We start from the raw sequence: 18,975 nt of genomic DNA on the forward strand, positions 1-18,975 counted from the left end.
GAATGTCACCGAGAAACAAAAGGCCTGTGAAACGGACCTGGCCAAGGCAGAGCCAGCCCTGCTGGCTGCACAAGAGGCCCTTGACACTCTGAACAAGGTGAGGGCAAGAGAAGGAGGAAGAATCAGGGACTGGGACCCCTGAGCTGAGAGGAGATGCCATGGGGTCATCGCCGGGGACCTCCTGGTCCTGCTCAGGGCTAAATCCCCACTCAGGTCCATCCACCTGTCTCTGCAGAACAACCTAACAGAGCTGAAGTCCTTCGGGTCCCCCCCGGATGCTGTTGTCAATGTCACAGCTGCTGTGATGATTCTGACTGCACCCGGGGGCAAGATCCCCAAGGACAAGAGCTGGAAAGCTGCGAAAATCATGATGGGCAAGGTGGACACCTTCCTGGACTCCTTGAAAAAGTTCGACAAGGAGCACATCCCCGAGGCCTGCCTGAAAGCGTTCAAGTGAGTTGGGGCTCAGCCACCCCCATGGGGCCCGCCCAGGTCTCAGCCTGTCGGGAGCACGTCATGTCCAGGCCCTGTGTGGTCGCAAATCTTCCTACCTGTCCCTCGCCCCACACTTCATGGTCCCAAGGGAAGCCTGTGCTTGCTGGGGACAGGGCAGGGTCTTGGGTGGCATAGAGCAAGGCGGGACCCCAAAGCCAGCAGGCAATAGTCTGGGTGCATCTACCTGTACCTGAGCTAACAGGGCATCAAGGTGAAACGTGATCCCAGCTCGGGGGGAGCCTCATCACCCTCTGTCTCCCCAACCTTGGTCAATCTGGCTTCTTAAATGGGGTGAGGATAGGGGTGGATTGAAGGGTAGGGTTGGAGGGGTGGTCTGCCCACCCCCCTGGTGGTGCTGCATGCAGGGATCATGCACAGGACCCTGCTTTTGCTCCTGGCACTTTAGAAGTAGCGGTGAGTTTTAGCCTTTTTGTATCTTGTTCATAATTTGTCCCAGCTGTGCATGCGTGTAGTTATTTTTAGTCCCTTATAGTTTCTTTGCATTTGGTGCTCAAGGAGACATTTGTCCAGGTGCAGCCACTGCAGCAAAGGGCCCCAGGTCCCAGTCTGTTTCTCGAGGTGGGACTTGGAAAGGGTGTGTAGAGTGGGCACTTCCACATCTTGCCCCGTAAATCCAGTAACACTAGCATTGGTGAGCACTGCACTTGTGCGCAGGCTTCCCAGGTGGCGCTAGTGGCAAAGAACCCCACCTGCCAATGCAGGAGACATAAAAGACACAGGTTCGGTCCTTGGGGCAGGAAGATCCCGTGGAGAAGGGCATGGCAGTCCACTCCAATATTCTTGCCTGGAGAATCCCATGAACAAAGGAGCCTGGTGGGCGGCAGTCCACGGGGTCACAAAAAGTCGGACATGACTGAAGTAACTTAGCACACACACACTTGTGAGCACTCTGTGCCTGGCCATCCCCTGGCAACCCAATTTCAGGGCCAAGCTGACCTGACCCCAACCGAGAAAGGGAGACCTTCCCATGACCCCAGTGACTCCAGGTGAGACCTCAACCTCTTAGTTCCATCTGTATCAGAAGACAGCTGGACGACTGAAAAACATTTGATGACTAAGGACTAGTGTAAAGTTTAAGAAAAACACTTGCAGACCCACTTCCAGCAAGTGGTCTGTGTCAATATTTAGCATGTTTCCTTTCAGTCTTTTTTCTAAAGATTTTCCCCCTGGCAGTTGAGAGAATACTGTATATTTGCAATTATCTGTTCTGCTTTTTATTTTTTACTTAACATTGCAAGAGAAAAAAATCTTTTCCCTATCTTGTCAAAACACTTGAACTGTTTCACTTTTTTTTTTTTTAATCACAGATGAATTGTAATTAACTATACCTACGCTGTTGAGGGTTTAGGCTGTCTCCATTTCTGCCATCATAAATAGTGCCATGATAAATGTCTTCTCCTTTTCACCCAGCAAACATCGCAACTGTCACCTCCCCATGCTGTCTGGAGTGTGCTTAATAGACGCAGACCCACTGCCTAAACAGAGTGTAAAAAATGCCAGAGAGAGGAGGTGATGGACTGTGTTCCCCACCTAAACTCCAATCACTCTTCAATTACGATTTTGAATCATCCATTCAGAATTCGTTCTCCAGACAGCTCTGTCTGTTAATGCTCAATGATGTCGCCGTTATTTTAAAAACATTAGTTTCTGGAGCTTCTTAACTGCATCTGAGGGCATTGCTCCTCATCACTTTTGTAAGATAACACCTGTAATGTCACCTCTTTGAAGTCTCACTTGTAGAGCCTTAGCCTCTCCGGTGATGCTGGAGAACTGGGCGCTGGTTCCAACACTCCCTGTTGGCATAAATCTGGGCAAGTTGCCGACCCCTGAACACCACTTTTCTTGCCAAGGGCCGGAGTGGCTGGAGAATGAGAGAGAGACCAGCTATAGAAAGCAGCAGGAACAGAGAAGATTTGGGGGTGGAGGGGCAGCTTTTCTTCCATCATATAGAACAGAGGACTTGAAATCACTACTTCCTTTCCCTTTCATAGGCTTCCCTGATAGCTCAGTTGATAAAGAATCCACCTCCAATGTAGGAGACCCTGGTTCAGTTCCTGGGTCAGGAAGATCCCCTGCAGAAGGGATAGGCTACCCACTCCAGTATTCTTGGGCTTCCCTTGTAGCTCAGCTGGTGAAGAATCTGTCTGTGGTGTGGGAGACCTGGGTTCAATCCTTGGGTTGGGAAGGGAAAGGCTACCCACTCCAGTATTCTGGCCTGGAGAATTCCATGGACTATATAGTAGTCCATGGGGTCCCAAAGAGTCAAACATGACCAAGTGACTTTCACTTTTTTCCCTTTCTTACCCTTAATTGCACTCCAGAGGCCAGAACTCTCAGTTTCGGTCTGGTCTTCTTTCTATAATCATTAAGACACCAGAAGATAGTAAGTTAAATGTTCTGCTCCTCCTATGGCTCGTAATGGGCTCCGGAGGCGCAGACAGATGTGGAGGTGGAGGCAGGTGCAGGGTGGCGGGAACCTGCATCCCCAGCCCGCTGTCGCTTGCTCCCCAGGCCCTACCAAGGCAACCCGACCTTCGACCCCGAGTTCATCCGCTCCAAGTCCACGGCTGCCGCGGGCCTGTGCTCCTGGTGCATCAACATCGTCCGCTTCTACGAGGTCTACTGCGACGTGGCGCCCAAGAGGCAGGCCCTGGAGGAGGCCAACGCCGAGCTGGCCGAGGCCCAGGAGAAGCTCTCCCGCATCAAGAACAAGATCGCCGTGAGTGCGGCCCACGGGCGCGGCCAGCCACCATCTCCGCCTGAGAGGGGTCGGCCTGGCCACCCCTGTGAATTGCTGAGCATCTGATGTGGGGCCCGGAACACCCCAGAGGCCGCCTGCCTCAGCCTTGTGGCCCTCAGGCCCCTCGGGGACCTCAGCCCTCCCAGGGCTCAGCTGCTCTATTCCCGGGAGAGCCAGGGGCCCTCAGTGTTCCCCAATTTCAGGGCCTTCTCACCTGGTTCTTCCAGGAACTCAATGCCAACCTGAGCAACCTGACGTCAGCATTTGAGAAAGCGACGGCCGAGAAGATCAAGTGCCAGCAGGAGGCTGACGCCACCAATAGGGTGATCTCGCTGGCTAACAGGTGCCTCGCCCCCCCACCCCATCACAAGACCCGTCCTGTCCTCAGACCCCCACCCACAAAAAGGATGAGCCCACAGTACGGCCTCTGGGGGGATAAGCCCCAGGTGCAGCCCCCACTTTCTGAGCAGAGAGTCATAAGGATTAACCCTGGAAGGTCCCCAGGCTGCCTACCTGGCCTCCGGTAGGTTGTGGACTCACCTCTGCCGGGACAGTCAGAGGTGGTCTTTCGGTCACCGGGAAGAAGGACTGCTCAGGTGATGCTAGAGACACACCTCCATGAGCCTAATCGGGCATCCGTACTTCCTCAAACCTGGCCCTGCTCCCGGACGCTGGGTGTGCCGTTCAGGGTCGGGGACCAGCCTTCGGGCTAGTGGCCTGAGAAGCATGAAGCACAGCCTGGAGTCCCCACCCCACGCGGGGCCAGGTGGCCGCCACCGGACTAGCCGCTGCCCAGAGCGTGTGCTCAGCAGTGTCCAGGCAGCGGCCTCGGCGGTCAGGTCACGTGGTCAGATAGCATCGGAGTGCACGTGATGCCTGCACCCTGGGGAAGGAAGCTCGGTGTCCCCAGCCGCACCCGGAAAGCATTAGTTCTGCTTCCCTAAAGCGTTTTCTCCCCCAAACTCCCCAAAACGCATGTTTGTTCCTGAACTACTGAGCAAAGGAAGGCTTTGAAGTCATGAGGTCCGTGGTAAAGGTGGGAGCACAGCTTTCCCAGTCCTCCAGCCTGCCCTCTCTCCCGCTGGGAGCACGGGCTTCGCCCACTGACCCCCGGACCCCACCTCAGGCTGGTAGGAGGACTGGCGTCAGAAAACGTCCGCTGGGCCGAGTCGGTGGAGAACTTCAAAAGCCAGGGGGTCACGCTGTGCGGGGACGTCCTGCTGATCTCCGCCTTCGTCTCCTACGTGGGCTACTTCACCAAGAAATACCGCAATGAGCTGATGGAGAGGTTTTGGATCCCTTACATAAACCATTTAAAGGTAAGAGGTCCCGTGGCGTTCATCACTCAGGACCTCTGGGAGGTCCATGGGGTGGGGTGCAGACCCAGCCAGGTCTCACCGTGGCTCCTGCGATGAACAAGGCGGAGGCTGTAGGGTAGCCAAGGTGCAGACGGCAGCCCGGCACGGACGATGCTGACATCCTTTCTGGCCGGGTCCCAAGCTGCGCCAAGCGGCTATCTTCCCCTTCGGCCCATGTGTTATTCAGAGAGCCGCTTCCCGCTGAGCTGTGAGTCAGGCCACACCGCCCCCCTCGGCAGGTACCGATCCCGATCACGAATGGTCTGGACCCCTTGACCCTGCTGACCGACGACGCGGACGTGGCCACCTGGAACAACCAGGGGCTCCCCAGCGACCGCATGTCCACGGAGAACGCCACCATCCTGTGTAACACGGAGCGCTGGCCCCTCATCGTGGACGCCCAGCTGCAGGGCATCAAGTGGATCAAAAATAAATACGGCAGCGAGCTGAAGGCCATCCGCCTGGGACAGAAGAGGTGCGTGGTCACCGAGGCGGGCGGGGTGGGGGCTCCAGAGGCGGTGGCCAGCCCGTTAGCTCAGCCAGAAGTCTGCGAAGCCCATTCATAGCCTTTCATTTGTTAAATGAATGGACAGGTCTTTGGAAACAAACTGGCTCACGGAGGGGTAGATTTTCTTAGTTCCTAGACCCCAGGGAACGGCGCCGACAGTGAAGAATCACACTCGCTGCTCCCCTCTCCCCGTTCGCTGCCGCTCCTGCAGGGGCAGCGGCCATCACCTCGACTCCCACCTGCGGCGGCCCTGCCCGGTCACTGGCAGGCTGGGAGGCTGCGGCTGGTCATCTTGCCATCTCTTATCACAGATGAGAAGCAGCGCCCATAACACAGCTGCCGGGGAGCCTTCCCAGGGTGTGGGGCGGTGAGAGGAAACGCAGATGTGGGATGTTTAGTTCTGCAACCACAAAGCAGCTCCATGTTCAAACCTCCCCCCTCCACCCCGGGGGTGATTTACACAGAGAGCCCTGCGCTCCCCTCCAGAAGGACCCTTTGGGAGAGGAGCAAACTATCGGCCCCTCAGTCACCTCTCTCGTCCCTCCCGGGGCACGCGATTGCGTGGTCACCGGGCCCCGGGGCCTTCACGACCTCGTGCTGTGCCCATAGCTACCTGGACATCATCGAGCAGGCCATCTCGGAAGGGGACACCTTGCTCATCGAGAACATTGGCGAGACCATCGACCCGGTTCTGGACCCCCTGCTGGGCAGGAACACGATCAAAAAGGGAAAGTGAGTGACAGGTTCCCCCACATGATGGTCCTCAGCGCTGAGGTCTGGCCTCCGGACGGAGAGGAAGGGCAGGGCCTCTCCTTTCCTCGGAGCCGCAGGGGCTTCAGCAAAACGCCGCCGACTGACGGGCGTGAGCGGGGAAGCTCCCTGGGTGGGGCCACCAGGAGAGCAGTGGTGGGTCCACATCCCAGTTAAGGAGGGAGACCTACACCAATGCTGCATCAGTGATTGCCTGCAAATGGCCATCCTTCATGGTCATCTTTTTTCCTGTTTTCATGCATTTTGCAAATCTTGAGCCAGTATTACTATTTCTTCCTGTTCAGCTGAGATTCATATAACGTAAAATTAACCAAAAGTAACCAATCCAGTGGCATTTAGGACATTTGTACCTGGTTTCCCTGAGTATCTTTTCGAGCTGTAGTAAGCATGCATACTTCGTTCTTTTTTATGGCTGAATAATATTCCATTCTGTGGATCTGCCACATTCTGTTTATCCATTCATTGGTTGATGCACTGAGCTTATCTGACTTTTCTAACATAAAAATGTAAATCAGCTTTGAAAATGTAAAGGTCATAGTCGATCTGAGTCGCCTATAAATGCAGGGGTGTAGGCAGAAGCCCAGAATAGAGGTGACAAATGTACTGATATGCTAGACTCTGAGGAAGGCCCAGCCTGAGTGATGATACCCAGGGGTGAAATTAGAGGCTGCCCCCCAGAAGTGAGCTCAGCCAGAAACGGGGTAGCAGAGTGGGGAGCCAGAGAGAAGGAACCCCTGCCAAGGGTGAGCCGACCTGCATTCCTGGCTGCTCATCAGGTTCGCCCGGGGAGCTCCCGGATGTCCTGGTGTTCTGAATTTGGGGGTCAGTGTCTTTCTGATGTTAATGGCCTTGGGGGCAGCCCAGGCCTGAGTATTTCTTCAGAGGCTCCCACATGAGTAAGGCGTGCAGCCAGGGCTGAGTGAACTTCCTGTAAGACCAGAACAGGCCAGCCAGAGAAAGAGTAGGTTCTTCCTCTAGAAACGCCAGTGGCACCCCCAAGGAGAAAAGGTTTTCCGTTTTCTTTTTTCCCCAAGTTTCAGATTATTCATCAAGGTGAACCCCAACACAATACACCATGATTTTATGCATTTGTTTTTTTATTAAAAATTTTTTCCTTTTGTTATTTTGGCTGCATCAGACGTTAGTTGAGGCTCGAGGGCTTAGCTGTCCCTCGGCAGGTGGGATCTCAGTTCCCCGACCAGGGATCAAACCGCATCCCCTGCTTTGGAAGGCAGATTCTTAACCCCTGGACCATCAGGAAGTCCCAATTTCATGTACATTAGAGGGAAATGGTTTCCTGGTTAAGTGGGAAATTGTGCAGATGGCTTCTGGAAGACCTTCCTTCTAAGCAGCTTTATAGTGACATTCCGTTTGAAGTTTCGACTGTCCTCCCAGGCTGGCGGGAGTCCTGGGGGCATCTGTGCCGCTGTCCCGAGGTCACCGGGGGTTGGGGGGGGCCCTCCTAATACCTCCCTCCACCGACCACAGGTACATTAAGATTGGTGACAAGGAGGTGGAGTACCACCCCAACTTCCGCCTGATCTTGCACACCAAGTACTTCAACCCCCACTACAAGCCCGAGATGCAGGCCCAGTGCACCCTGATCAACTTCCTGGTCACCAGGGACGGGCTGGAGGACCAGCTCTTGGCCGCCGTGGTGGCAAAGGAGCGCCCGGACCTGGAACAGCTAAAGGTGCGACGAGGCAGGAGCAGGGCGGGCGGCTCGGACCGAGGGGGCAGGTCTCCAAGGCCCACACGTCCGGCGACTCTGAAGGGGCCCCCACTTGTCACACCGAGTGTGCTTTATACAACAAAATGAGTCACTCCGCCTCCCCAGCGACCCCCCAAACCTGATTCTAAATCAAGTGACGACGTCACTGAGAGAACGGGAGTCCACAGCGGCACCCCGGACCCAAAAGCACTGAACTCCCGCCCCACGAGAATGTCTTTGCTACCAGCCCCAGTGTACCAGTCCCCTCCTGGGCTGTCTGAGCCACACCCATGGGCTCACAGGGGTCCCCGGCTCCACTGTGGTTCCTACACCTTTGCTGACTGCGCGTGACAGGCAGCTGCAGGGGCCTCGGCTAAGCTGTCGAGAGGCTCTGAACCCCCAAGCGCCCCCCCCCAGATGGGGAGGCCAGGCCGTGCCAGCAATTGAGTTCCCTTCCTGGGTCCCTGTCCCACTTGCAGGCAAATCTCACCAAGTCCCAGAATGAATTTAAGATTGTTCTGAAAGAGCTGGAGGATTCTCTGCTGGCCCGGCTGTCGGCTGCATCGGGGAACTTTCTGGGAGACACTGCCTTAGTGGAGAACCTGGAGACCACCAAACACACGGCCAGTGAGATTGAGGAGAAAGTAAGAAACCATCTCGGGGACCCACCCCCTCGTACCCCCAGCCATAGCACACAGCAGGCATGGCCGGTGGGCTGACGGTCATTGAGAAGTCACAGCCTCACAGGGGCCCCAGGACAGGGTCGGGGGCACAGATGCCCACCAGGCACGTCATCTTCCTCTGTTGGTGGACATTTAAGTCATTTCCATGTCTTGACTATTGTGAATGGTGCTGCTATAAAGATAGGGCTGCGTGCATTTTTTTGAATTATAGTTTGTCTAGTTATATGCCTAGGAGTGGGATTGCCAGATCATATGGTAGTTCTATTTCCAGTTTTCTGAGGAATCTCCACACTGTTCTCCATCGTGGCTGCGCCAACTTACATTTCCACCAACAGTGGGAGCAGCAAAGGACTCTCTTTGCTCCACACCTTCTCCAGGACTTGTAGGCTTTTTAAGGAAGGCCATTCTGTCTGGTGTGAGGTGACACCTCATTGTGGTTTTGATGTGTACTTTTTTTCTAACAATCAGCAATGGTGAGCATATTTCCATGTGCGTCTAGGCCATCTGCCTGTCTTCTTTGGAGAAAAGTCTACTGAGGTCTTCCACCCTAAGTGACTGTTCGTTTCAAGGTGCAAGAGGCGAAAATCACAGAAGTTAAAATTAACGAGGCGAGAGAGAACTACCGGCCGGCCGCGGCGAGGGCGTCCCTGCTGTACTTCATCCTGAATGACCTCAACAAGATCAACCCCATCTACCAGTTCTCACTCAAGGTGCGGCTGCCTCCGGGCCCGGGGCTGCGGCCCTCGGGGTCCGGGCTGCAGGTGGGCGTGAGGGGCGGGAGCTGGGGCGCCAGGTCTGACCAGCACCAGCCCAGGGAGTGAGGGTCTGAGCAGTGTCCCCAGACCTCCACCCCCAACGGAAACCAACCAGAGCCGGCATGGGCAGAGTGGAGCAGCCTCAGGGGCCGTCCCCAAGCCCCTGCCTCCGGTGACACCCCCAGGCCTTCAACGTGGTGTTCGAGAAGGCCATCCAGAAGACCACGCCCGCCGACGAGGTCAAACAGCGCGTGATCAACCTGACGGACGAGATCACCTACTCGGTGTACATGTACACGGCCCGCGGGCTCTTCGAGCGTGACAAGCTCATCTTCCTCGCACAGGTGGCGTTTCAGGTAACGTCTGGCCTCGGGGCCCTGGGAGGGACCCGGCACCACAAGGAGCCCCGAGGGGCGAGGTGGGGGCGTGCAGCGGACCCTTCAGGGGTGCTGGAGATGCAGAGCCTAGGGCTCCGGCTCAGACCCAGTGGCTCCAAGCCCACACTTTAACACCATTCCTGGTGATCGATGGGTTTGAGGCACTGCCGTGGGACACCCCTGAGTTCAGACCAGGGAAGGTGCCCTGATAGGAGCCATCGACAGGGACGGAAAAAGCCAAGCGAACTTTTTGGCCAACACGATAAAAACAAATGAGGGGCTGACCAAGTTGTGGGCCGACCCAGAGGGGCTGGTCAGTGCTTCCCCTGCAAGTGGGGGGTGGGGGGGCGTGTGCCCCTGTCTGCCTGCCCCCCGCACAGCTGCAGGACAGCAGCTAAGCCAGCCCCCTGCCTCTCAGGTCTTGTCCATGAAGAAGGAGCTGAACCCCGTGGAGCTGGACTTCCTCCTGCGGTTCCCGTTCAAGGCCGGGGTCGTGTCGCCCGTGGACTTCCTGCAGCACCAGGGCTGGGGCGGTATCAAGGTTGGTCTTAGACCCTGAACACCATGTTCTCTCCCTGCCTCGCTCTCTTTCCTGCCCGGCCCAGGCGTGTTTACACAGGCACTCGGAGCCTGACGTTCAGGAGAATGGGGACGGACTGGGGAGTGATGGGCTGCCTGCCAGCTCACAGGGACCCTGCCGTCCTACTGGGTCACGGCAGCTCCATCATCACGCCCCTGCAGGTGGCAAACTCAGCCCCCTGCTCACCTCCAGGAAAGTGTGCAAAGTGTCAAGGTCTGAGTCCAAAAGACCAGAGGAAGGCAGTCCCCTGGGATGAGCAGGGCTCCCCCCCATTCCAAAGCGCCCCCCCAGAAAAGCAGCCAGAAGTCATGTCTCTAGATCAGATTCCTCCTCCCTCATCCCAGTGCTTTCTCTGGTTTGCCTCCAGCCCCCAGCAGCTCATTGTTTGATCAGCCAGGTGTTGTCTCCCAGAGCCTAGGGGCAGGGTGCCCCCCGCCCCCCACCCGGGATGGACAGGGGAGAGCTGAAAGTGTGGTCTGCCCCCAGGCCCTCTCAGAGATGGACGAGTTCAAGAACCTAGACAGCGACATCGAGGGGTCCGCCAAGCGGTGGAAGAAGCTGGTGGAGTCGGAAGCCCCAGAAAAGGAGATCTTCCCCAAGGAGTGGAAGAACAAGACGGCGCTGCAGAAGCTGTGCATGGTGCGGTGCATGCGGCCTGACCGCATGACCTACGCCGTCAAGTGAGTGCCCCACCCCTCTGCCACTCCCACCCCGGGCCCCTGCTGGGTAGTGGATGGGATCCCACCCGTTCTCGTAGCACTGGGGTCTCCAAAGGTGGCCAATGGGACTCCCCGCCTCCCCTGACCCTGGGCGAGGACACCCTGAGCTAAGAGACAAGAAGACAAGACTCCCTGGGTCTGCCGCCAAGATTTTTAAAAAAAGCCTGGGCACGAACGACACGGGGTCCTTGCAGGACGCCGTGGGGAGGGAACAGTGGCAGAGCCATCAGCATCAGAGGACGTGCGTGGTCTCAACGGCTGGACTTCAAGTAAATCTTTTGTTTTTACGGCTCATTTGCAAAGGGAACAGTTGTGATTTCCTGAGCAACCTCCCTGGACCTGAACCGCCTCCAGGACTGGAAACTTAGCCATCGAGTTTCAGCTCCTGGTTCCTTTCACTCCCCAGAGCACAGAAAGACTCCAGGAATAGCAACCGCTATAACACACACCCACCGACCCAGGCAGACCGCTGCAGTGTCGTGGGGAAAGGAGGGCCGAAGCAGGCCCGTTCTCTCAGAGAGCCTTCTTGGTTTTCCACTCGTCCCAGTGGCCCGAAAGCCAGCAGATTTCCCAAAAGACGCCCACGTCCCTCATAGAATTCCCCTCTGACAAAGCAAAGGCCTGACTCACACCCACCAGTTGCTCACAGACCAGTTTGTTTCTGTTTTGCTTTGTTTTCCTGGGACCGAAGAGGAACGGGACCCGGAGGGGTTTTGGGCGCAGGAGGAAGCAGGTAGAGTGAAGCCAGACATCACGTCACAAGGGAGAGCCAAGCAGGTCCAGGGAGAGAGCAGGACCCACGTGGGCTCAGCGCCAGAGCAAGGATGGAAGAAGTCTGGGGAAGACCAAGGGGAAGGGCGCTGACCATCCCTGGGAGAGCTGAGCGCGTGTGGGTGTCCAGATTCACCGCCCCCAGAGCGCTCGTGAGTCACCCAAGTCACATGGGAGAAAGGGCACCGGGACCGCGTGGGAGACCATGAACGCCAGGCGCTCCCATGTCACGCTCCATGATGGAGGCGAGGGAAGCAGATTCACCTCCCCAGTGAGACAGCGGAGCGGAGCTCAACAGCAAGGAGATCCAGGTCCACGTCCACGGCGAATAGTAACAACACACCGTCAGCAAGAGCCCGGGCGCCAGGCGCCCCAGCGCCTTCCACCCAGGCTGACTTGGCCCTCCACCAACCCCTCGAGCCCACTGCCTTCCCTCCTCCCGCCCACAGGCCCCAGGAGGGTCACTCGCCCATGGCAGACAGGGCGCTGGCATCAGGCCCCCCAAAACACCAGCCGGATCTGTACACCTGCCCCAAGCAGGCCGCTGGGGGTGACTCTGGTACCCACGTGTGCAGACGCAGGGCCTGAGCAGAGGAGCCCGACCAGGACCAGGCGCCTGCTGTTCTGCCATCAATTCATCCACAGAGAGCGACCACGTGGCCCGGCCACGCCAGGAGCAGCAGTGAGCTCGTGACATTCCTGCCCCGGGGCGGGACCCGCTACCTCCCGGACGTCCTTCCCAGGCAGGGATCCCCACAGTGACGTTCCAGGTCGATTTCAAAGGCAGGAACTGAACATGATTGGAGGCCTTAAGCAGGACACCGTGCCAGTCTGTGGTCAGCACTGAGCATGCAGCCTCGCTGGCCTGGGGTCAGCAATGACTCGGGAGTCTGTGCAAAAGCCAGCGAAGGCCAGACTGCGGGGTGGGGGTGAGGTGCAATGAGAGGGTCACTCCTGCAGGAGAAGGAAGATCCGCCTGGTGCCTACCCGCAAACTCCTGTTGACTCCGAGGGATGCTTTGACGTGACCGGGCCCACCTGAGGGTCTTCACGATGCTCAGAGCCTCAGGCCGCTGACCCCTTGGCAGTCATCTCCTAAGGAGGCCGCCATCGTCCTGTCCAAGACTACACCAGACATAAGTTTAGCTCCCGTGGTTCATTCAGACACAGTGAGCTCAGCCACCTGTGGTCAAGAGGGAGGGGCAGAGAGCCGACATGAGATGCCAGGGTCACCCTAAGAGGAGCCTCGACTGACCCCAGCCTTGTCAGGGTCAACACAGAGCCTGGGGCTTGGAAGAGAGAGGTGCTTATGTGAAGAGAATTTGGGGTTTTTCTCTGACTTTCCTGATGGTGCATGTTTTATGGTCCTTGGAGCTCGTCGAGGCGGCTCTAATGCACACGTCCTTCCTCCTCAGACCCCTGGGAGATCACCAGGACCCATAGATGGGTCTGGGTTCTGCTCCTTGTTGCTGCCTTGGTCTGGAGAGCAGACAGGAAGTGTGCGGGAAGCAGGAAGTCTCTAGGGACAGGCCCCTTCCTTGGGAGCAGAGGTGTGGTCACCTGGACGCCGTGGCACCTTGAGTCCCGTCCCGGTTGACCCTGCACACCTTTGAAAGCAGGGGCTAGAGCCTCTCACCTGTCCACGTGCAGGTGGACGGGAGCCAAGGGCGCCCCAAGCAAACACCACACACGGCCTCCCGGCTTGCAGGAGGCCCTGGTAGAAACTGGCTTTCCACCTAGAGACCCTTCTCTGCCTCACAAAGTCCCCCAGGTAAACAGGCCCTCCCCCTCGGGTCTGACCGAGCGTTGTCCCCTCAGGAACTTTGTGGAGGAGAAGATGGGCAGCAAGTTCGTGGAGGGCCGGAGCGTCGAGTTCTCCAAGTCCTACGAGGAAAGCAGCCCCTCCACCCCTATCTTCTTCATCCTCTCCCCAGGAGTCGACCCCCTGAAGGACGTGGAAGCCCTGGGTAAGTGTGGCCGGCAAGAGGCAATATCACGGGTCCAAACCACGGAGAGAGACCCCTCCAACCCAGCAGAAGGGCAAGTGCCTGACACGCAGCAAGGACCGCTGCCGGGGTCCTGTGCGCTGCTGGTGGGGCCGAGAGCGGGTGGAAAGACGGGCGGTGGTCCCTCCCTAAGTCACACGGAGAACCACAGGACGTCCCAGCACTCCCACTCCCGGGGACATTCCCAAACACACACTTCACAGGGACTGGCTCTCTCAGTGGCCAAAAGGCAGATCTGGCCCACGGGTCCATCAGCTGATGAATGGCTGATCCTAACGAGGTGAATCCATGAAAGGCTCAGTGAAGACACAGACCCAGAGAATGGAGTTATGCACCCGGGGAGAGGGGAGGAGGGGGTGAGATGTATGGCAGGAGTAACAGGGAAACTTGCATTACCATATGTAAAATAGAGAGCCAACGGGAACTTGCAGTATGGCCCCGGAAACTCAAACAGGGGCTCTGTGTCAATCTAGAGGGGTGGGATGGGGAGGGAGCTGGGAGGGGATACAGTACACCTATGGCTGATTCCTGTTGAGGTTTGAGAGAAAACAACAAAATTCTGTAAAGCAATTATCCTTCAATAAAAAAAATAAGCACTGGCCCACCCTTGTAACATGGACAGCAGACAGAGCGTTATGCCAGAGGCAAGGAGCCATGTTCTACAATTCCTTGTATCGGAAACGTCCAATGCATAGAAGCAGAAGGCAGATTAGTGGTCCCCAGACGCCGGGGGGTGGGGGAAGTGAGATGGGTACAGGGTCTACTTCTCGAACGATGAAAATGTCCTGGATGCAGATAAATGGTTGCACAACGTTGTGAATTATGACACGACCCTAATAAAGATGGCTTTCAAAGCGGTACGCTTGACCTTATGTCAAATTTTAAAAGAGGGAGGGTATGGAATTCCCAGCTGTGGATCACGGAACCTCTGTTTCTGTCATTCAGCCGTCCCTGTGCTTTTCCTGTTTTTCTTTCCTTCAGGGAAAAAATTGGGATTTACCATAGACAACGGGAAACTCCATAACGTGTCCCTGGGACAGGGACAAGAGGTGGTGGCCGAGAACGCCCTGGACATGGCGGCGGAGAACGGACACTGGGTTATCCTGCAGGTGTGGGGGAGAGGGTGCCTGTGCCCCTGGGGTAGGCCTCCCCCTGGGCCTCAGCACCCGAGGGGATTGGCCTGAAGGCTGGAAGGAAGGGATTCGCATTCACCAGCCTGGCTGGGGCTCCTACAGCCCCTGAAGGAAGGGGTGAGGCAGGAGGCTCCCATACCAAGCATGGCTCCGCCTGGTCAGCAGGTGGCCTGGGACGTCACCGCTGTCCTGGTGACTCAAGTGTGGATCCTTCAACAGTGAGAAAGACATCCCCCCTCCTCCCCTGTGCTGGCTCGACTGCCCCTCCTTGGCCCTGCAGCTGTCCAAGCCCCCACCCTGGTCCCCGCTGGCCCCACTGCAGGCCCGCCCCGGCCTTGGCAGACCCCGCAGCAGGGTGGACCTCAGTCCATGGGGCCTAGCCTGGCCCCATATGGGGACCCTGGGTTCAAGTCCTTCTCTTTGTTCCTTTCCTTTTACAAAAACGATCCCCACTGCAAGTCCAGTTACCATCTCTCACCAAAGACATTACCTCACCTTCCCCACCATCCCCGTGACTCATCTGTTTTGTAACTGGAAATCTGCACCTCGTAATCGCCCTTCCATTTCTCTCCTCCCACCACCCCTCTGACAACCACCTGTTTATTTCATCTATGACTCTGTTATGTTTGTCCATTTGTTTTTTTGATTCCACACGTAAGTGAAATCATACGGTATTTGTCTTTCTCTGTCTGACTTCTTTCACTTAAGCATATTCTCTAGGACTGGCCACGTTGTTGCAGATGGCGAAATTTCGTTCTTTTTAGGGCCGAGTAATACTCCATGTATGTTTGTGTGTGTGTGTGTGTGTGTGTGTGTACACACATATATAGGTATACCACAGCTTTTTTGATATTATCATGCACTCTGATTTTATATTTTAAATCCCATGATACAGTATTGCTGGTTACAGTCAGAGATATTTTTAAATTTACCCACATATTCACCCCATCCAGTGTTCACTGCTCCTTCATGTTTTACTGTGCTGCTACACCACATCTGCTTCACCCACTCACCTACTGACGGACACTTAGGTTGCTTCCACACCTTGGCAACTGTAAATAATGCTGCCGTGAACACAGGGGTGCATTGTCTCTTTTGGAATCAGCGTTTTCATTTTCTTAGATAAATATCCAGAATTGGGATTGCTGGATCACAACATAGCTCTATTTTTCATTGTTTGCGAGGAACCTCCAAACTGCTAATCCATAGGGGCTGCGCCAATTTATAATCCCACCAACAGTGCACGCGGGTAGCCTTTTCTCCAGGTCATTGCTTTTCACGCAAGCCTCCCAGAGGAGGGGCGGAGACCATGTAATCTCAGCCCTGATGCTGGGTGGAGGGCGGGAAGGACTCACCAAGCCTGGAGCCCTGATTAACAGCACCGGCCGCGACTCCGGGGCCTCAGTCACTGGGTGAGATGACCCAGCGTGGCCAGCACCCCAGGGAAGGGCAGACGGCAGGATTTGGGGCCGCGGGGGCCACTGCGGAGGGGCCTGTTCTGGGGAGGAGCGTGCGGGCACTGAGCCCTGGTCTTGGCCGCAGAACATCCACCTGGTGGCCCGTTGGCTGAGCACCCTGGACAAGAAGCTGGAGCGGTACAGCGTCGGCAGCCACGACGACTACCGCGTGTTCATCAGCGCCGAGCCGGCCCCCAGCCCCGAGAGCCACATCATCCCCCAGGGCATCCTGGAGAACGCCATCAAGATTACCAACGAGCCGCCCACGGGCATGTACGCCAACCTGCACAAGGCCCTGGACCTCTTCACGCAGGTAGGGTGGCCTCGCCAACGCCCTGTGCGGGACGCCTCCCGTGTTACACCTGGCGTGCTTCTCCCTGGCACTTTCCCCACCGAGACCCCGTGAGAGATGTCTGTCCCCCAATCTGGCTTTCTGGCCACCAGGGCTGCCGCCCCCACAGAGCACCTGGCCACCAGGCGGGGCTCATAGGGCTGAGCCGGTGAGGACACAGCTTAGCTTCCAGAAGCCTCTCTGCTCAGAGCCACCCGCTTAGCGAAGACCAGTTAAAATCTCACCTGCCCAGAGAGAACTAGCTTTCAGACTCAGAGCTGGGTCTGCCTTTCCCTGGGCCACCTGCTTTCAGAAAGGCTTTGCTAAACATCCCCTCCCCCTGCATAGGTTGTTTTCGGAGAGTCTGGGGTGTGTAGACAATGAGGAAATGTTAATAACTGCATCAGAATTATATTGGGTAATATTTTATTAGGAAGAGGTATCAGTAACTTGACTTGTAACCAGTACTTACGTGATACAGCTGCATTCAAAGCAGAGACAAGCAAGCACTCTCTACCCGGCTTTACAGACCAGCACAGAGCAGTCAGTGGCCTCAGGGCCCACCCCTATCCTCCACGCCCCTGCCCCTGCCCCGCCTGGGGAAGCAGCTGGCAGAGATGGCCCTGGGCCCCCCGGGACGCCCGTGTGGACCCCCCTGACTGGGGGGTGTCCTCCCGCAGGACACGCTGGAGATGTGCACCAAGGAGATTGAGTTCAAGTGCATCCTCTTCGCCCTCTGCTACTTCCACGCCGTGGTGGCCGAGCGGCGCAAGTTCGGGGCCCAGGGCTGGAACCGCTCGTACCCCTTCAACAACGGGGACCTCACCATCTCCATCAACGTGCTCTACAACTACCTGGAGGCCAACCCCAAGGTAAGGGCCCATCTGGTGCCCGGCTGGGTGGTTCTCCCGCCCGCCCTCCCTTTCCATTGTTCTGTCTCATGTTTAAGAGACGTTCCCTAGGTTCCATAAGCCAAAGAAAACCTGAACACGTGAGGCTCCTTGTGACCCCACCCATCTGATAGCGTGGTTAGCACCCAGGCCCTGGTCGGCCCCTCCAGCAGTCCTCAGCTGTCTGGCAATTTTTATGACTCCACAAGGGTCAGCATCTTTGGGAACCCACTTGTCCTGCACCTGAACAGGGATTCCCCCCGAAAGGCCAGCCCCCTGGGCAGTGTGGTGAACTGGGAGAAGCCAAAGAAGGGCCTCGGGGGGCTGCAGGCCTCCCCGGGCAGTGTCTGGAGGCAGAACGCAGGATCAGAGGGCAGGCCAAAAAAAAAAATCTCCCTGGACGCAGAGCGCTTCCTTTCGTTCTTGTTGAAAACAGAGACAAATGTGTAAGGCACTATGCAAGCTGCCGCAAGGGCTGCAGACTCAGCTCAGCCAGGAACTCTGGCCAGAGGGCCCCAGCCGGCCTGTCTGTGGCCCAGAGCGGGGACTTGTGGGCGTGGGCCTGAGGTGGGGTGAGTCCAGACATGAGCCCCAAAGCCAGAGGCAGCCAGGGCCTTGGGGACCAAGAGCCGGCTGGCCTCCAGCCTCACCGCGCTCCTCTTGGGATCTCCCACATGGAGCGGGGCCCTGGCACAGGACCCATCTCTGTGAGCCCCCACCAAGAGGCGGCAGAAGGGGACCCCATAAACCCTGGGCTCCTCTGCACTCCTGCACAACAGCGCCTTCCTACACTGACCACGGTGGACGTTCCGCTGGCCCACGAGGCTCCCAGGGCACCCAGACTGCTGGGCTCAGCGCCTGAGGGCCAAGACACCCGCCCCAAGGATGTCTGAAGGCCTGAGGCTCACAGCACCCCCTCCAAGCTTTGGGGGCTAAGAGACAAGGGGTGGAGTATACCCCCTGCCCATCGTAAGAAAGCTCAGACGTGCTGGGAAGCGGGGAGACCTGGGCCAGCTGTCCTCAGACCCTGGAGGAAGCAGACCTCCCAGGACAGCCGCCACCCAAGCCTGAGCCTGGAATGTTGTTTGTTTGCTCAGTTCCTGGCAAAACACCCAACCCGGGACAAGGCGGGAGGGCAGACCGGGCGGACATCGGCCCTCCTCGGGGAAGGGGGCGGTGGTCCCCGTTTGCAGGTGCCGGTGGGGGCGGGGGTCACTTCACCTGCGACAGGGTCCGAGCTGCACGCCAGTGGCCCATCTTTCGACACTCACACAAGTAAACAGACGCAGGAAGACGTGAAGAAAGAATTGCATCATCACAGCAGCTTCGTCAGAGGCCTTCTCTCCGGGAGACCCGAGTGGGAGGAGGAGTGGTGCTGGGAGCTTGTGACATTATTCAGACGCTTCCCTCGTGACACACAGAACCTGAGTAGGAAACCGCTTCAGGACGCACACCGTGTGCTCCCGTGACGGCCGGCGTGAGGGACACTCGACATCCCGCTCAGCAGCGTGTGCTCAGGCCTGCAAGGCCCGACCTCCCCTCCTCCCAGTCCGTGGCTTCGGAGACGACATTGAGTAAACACCTGCGATGAGGTCACCCGCCGCCCAAGGCCCGTCCGTCCTCCCGACTCTGAGGACGAGGCCCGGCAACTCGCCTCTGACCAGCGCTCC

The 18,975-nt window shown here is 57.2% G+C and overlaps 1 protein-coding gene and 1 long non-coding RNA gene across 2 annotated transcripts in view; one reads left to right on the forward strand and one right to left on the reverse strand.

Moving 5' to 3' along the window:
• DNAH17 (dynein axonemal heavy chain 17) overlaps nucleotides 1–18,975 on the forward strand; it is a 94,082-nt gene that overhangs the window by 68,936 nt on the left and 6,171 nt on the right. The window contains exons 58-74 of the mRNA XM_043905345.1: nucleotides 2–97; nucleotides 236–453; nucleotides 3,028–3,235; nucleotides 3,484–3,599; nucleotides 4,383–4,575; nucleotides 4,854–5,089; nucleotides 5,732–5,854; nucleotides 7,382–7,586; nucleotides 8,084–8,248; nucleotides 8,857–8,997; nucleotides 9,228–9,398; nucleotides 9,838–9,960; nucleotides 10,486–10,679; nucleotides 13,307–13,455; nucleotides 14,476–14,603; nucleotides 16,170–16,397; nucleotides 17,096–17,287. Of these exons, the coding sequence (XP_043761280.1) occupies nucleotides 2–97; nucleotides 236–453; nucleotides 3,028–3,235; nucleotides 3,484–3,599; nucleotides 4,383–4,575; nucleotides 4,854–5,089; nucleotides 5,732–5,854; nucleotides 7,382–7,586; nucleotides 8,084–8,248; nucleotides 8,857–8,997; nucleotides 9,228–9,398; nucleotides 9,838–9,960; nucleotides 10,486–10,679; nucleotides 13,307–13,455; nucleotides 14,476–14,603; nucleotides 16,170–16,397; nucleotides 17,096–17,287 (2,886 nt within the window). The remainder of the gene's footprint in view (nucleotide 1; nucleotides 98–235; nucleotides 454–3,027; nucleotides 3,236–3,483; nucleotides 3,600–4,382; nucleotides 4,576–4,853; nucleotides 5,090–5,731; nucleotides 5,855–7,381; nucleotides 7,587–8,083; nucleotides 8,249–8,856; nucleotides 8,998–9,227; nucleotides 9,399–9,837; nucleotides 9,961–10,485; nucleotides 10,680–13,306; nucleotides 13,456–14,475; nucleotides 14,604–16,169; nucleotides 16,398–17,095; nucleotides 17,288–18,975) is intronic.
• LOC122695450 lies at nucleotides 1,780–4,514 on the reverse strand. The gene is made up of 3 exons (XR_006341377.1): nucleotides 3,770–4,514; nucleotides 2,821–2,872; nucleotides 1,780–2,377 (listed from the first exon to the last, which is right to left on the reverse strand). It is a non-coding gene; the product is annotated as an uncharacterized LOC122695450 (long non-coding RNA).

This window comes from Cervus elaphus, chromosome 5 (assembly GCF_910594005.1).
Source record: "Cervus elaphus chromosome 5, mCerEla1.1, whole genome shotgun sequence".
Lineage (NCBI taxonomy): Eukaryota > Metazoa > Chordata > Mammalia > Artiodactyla > Cervidae > Cervus > Cervus elaphus.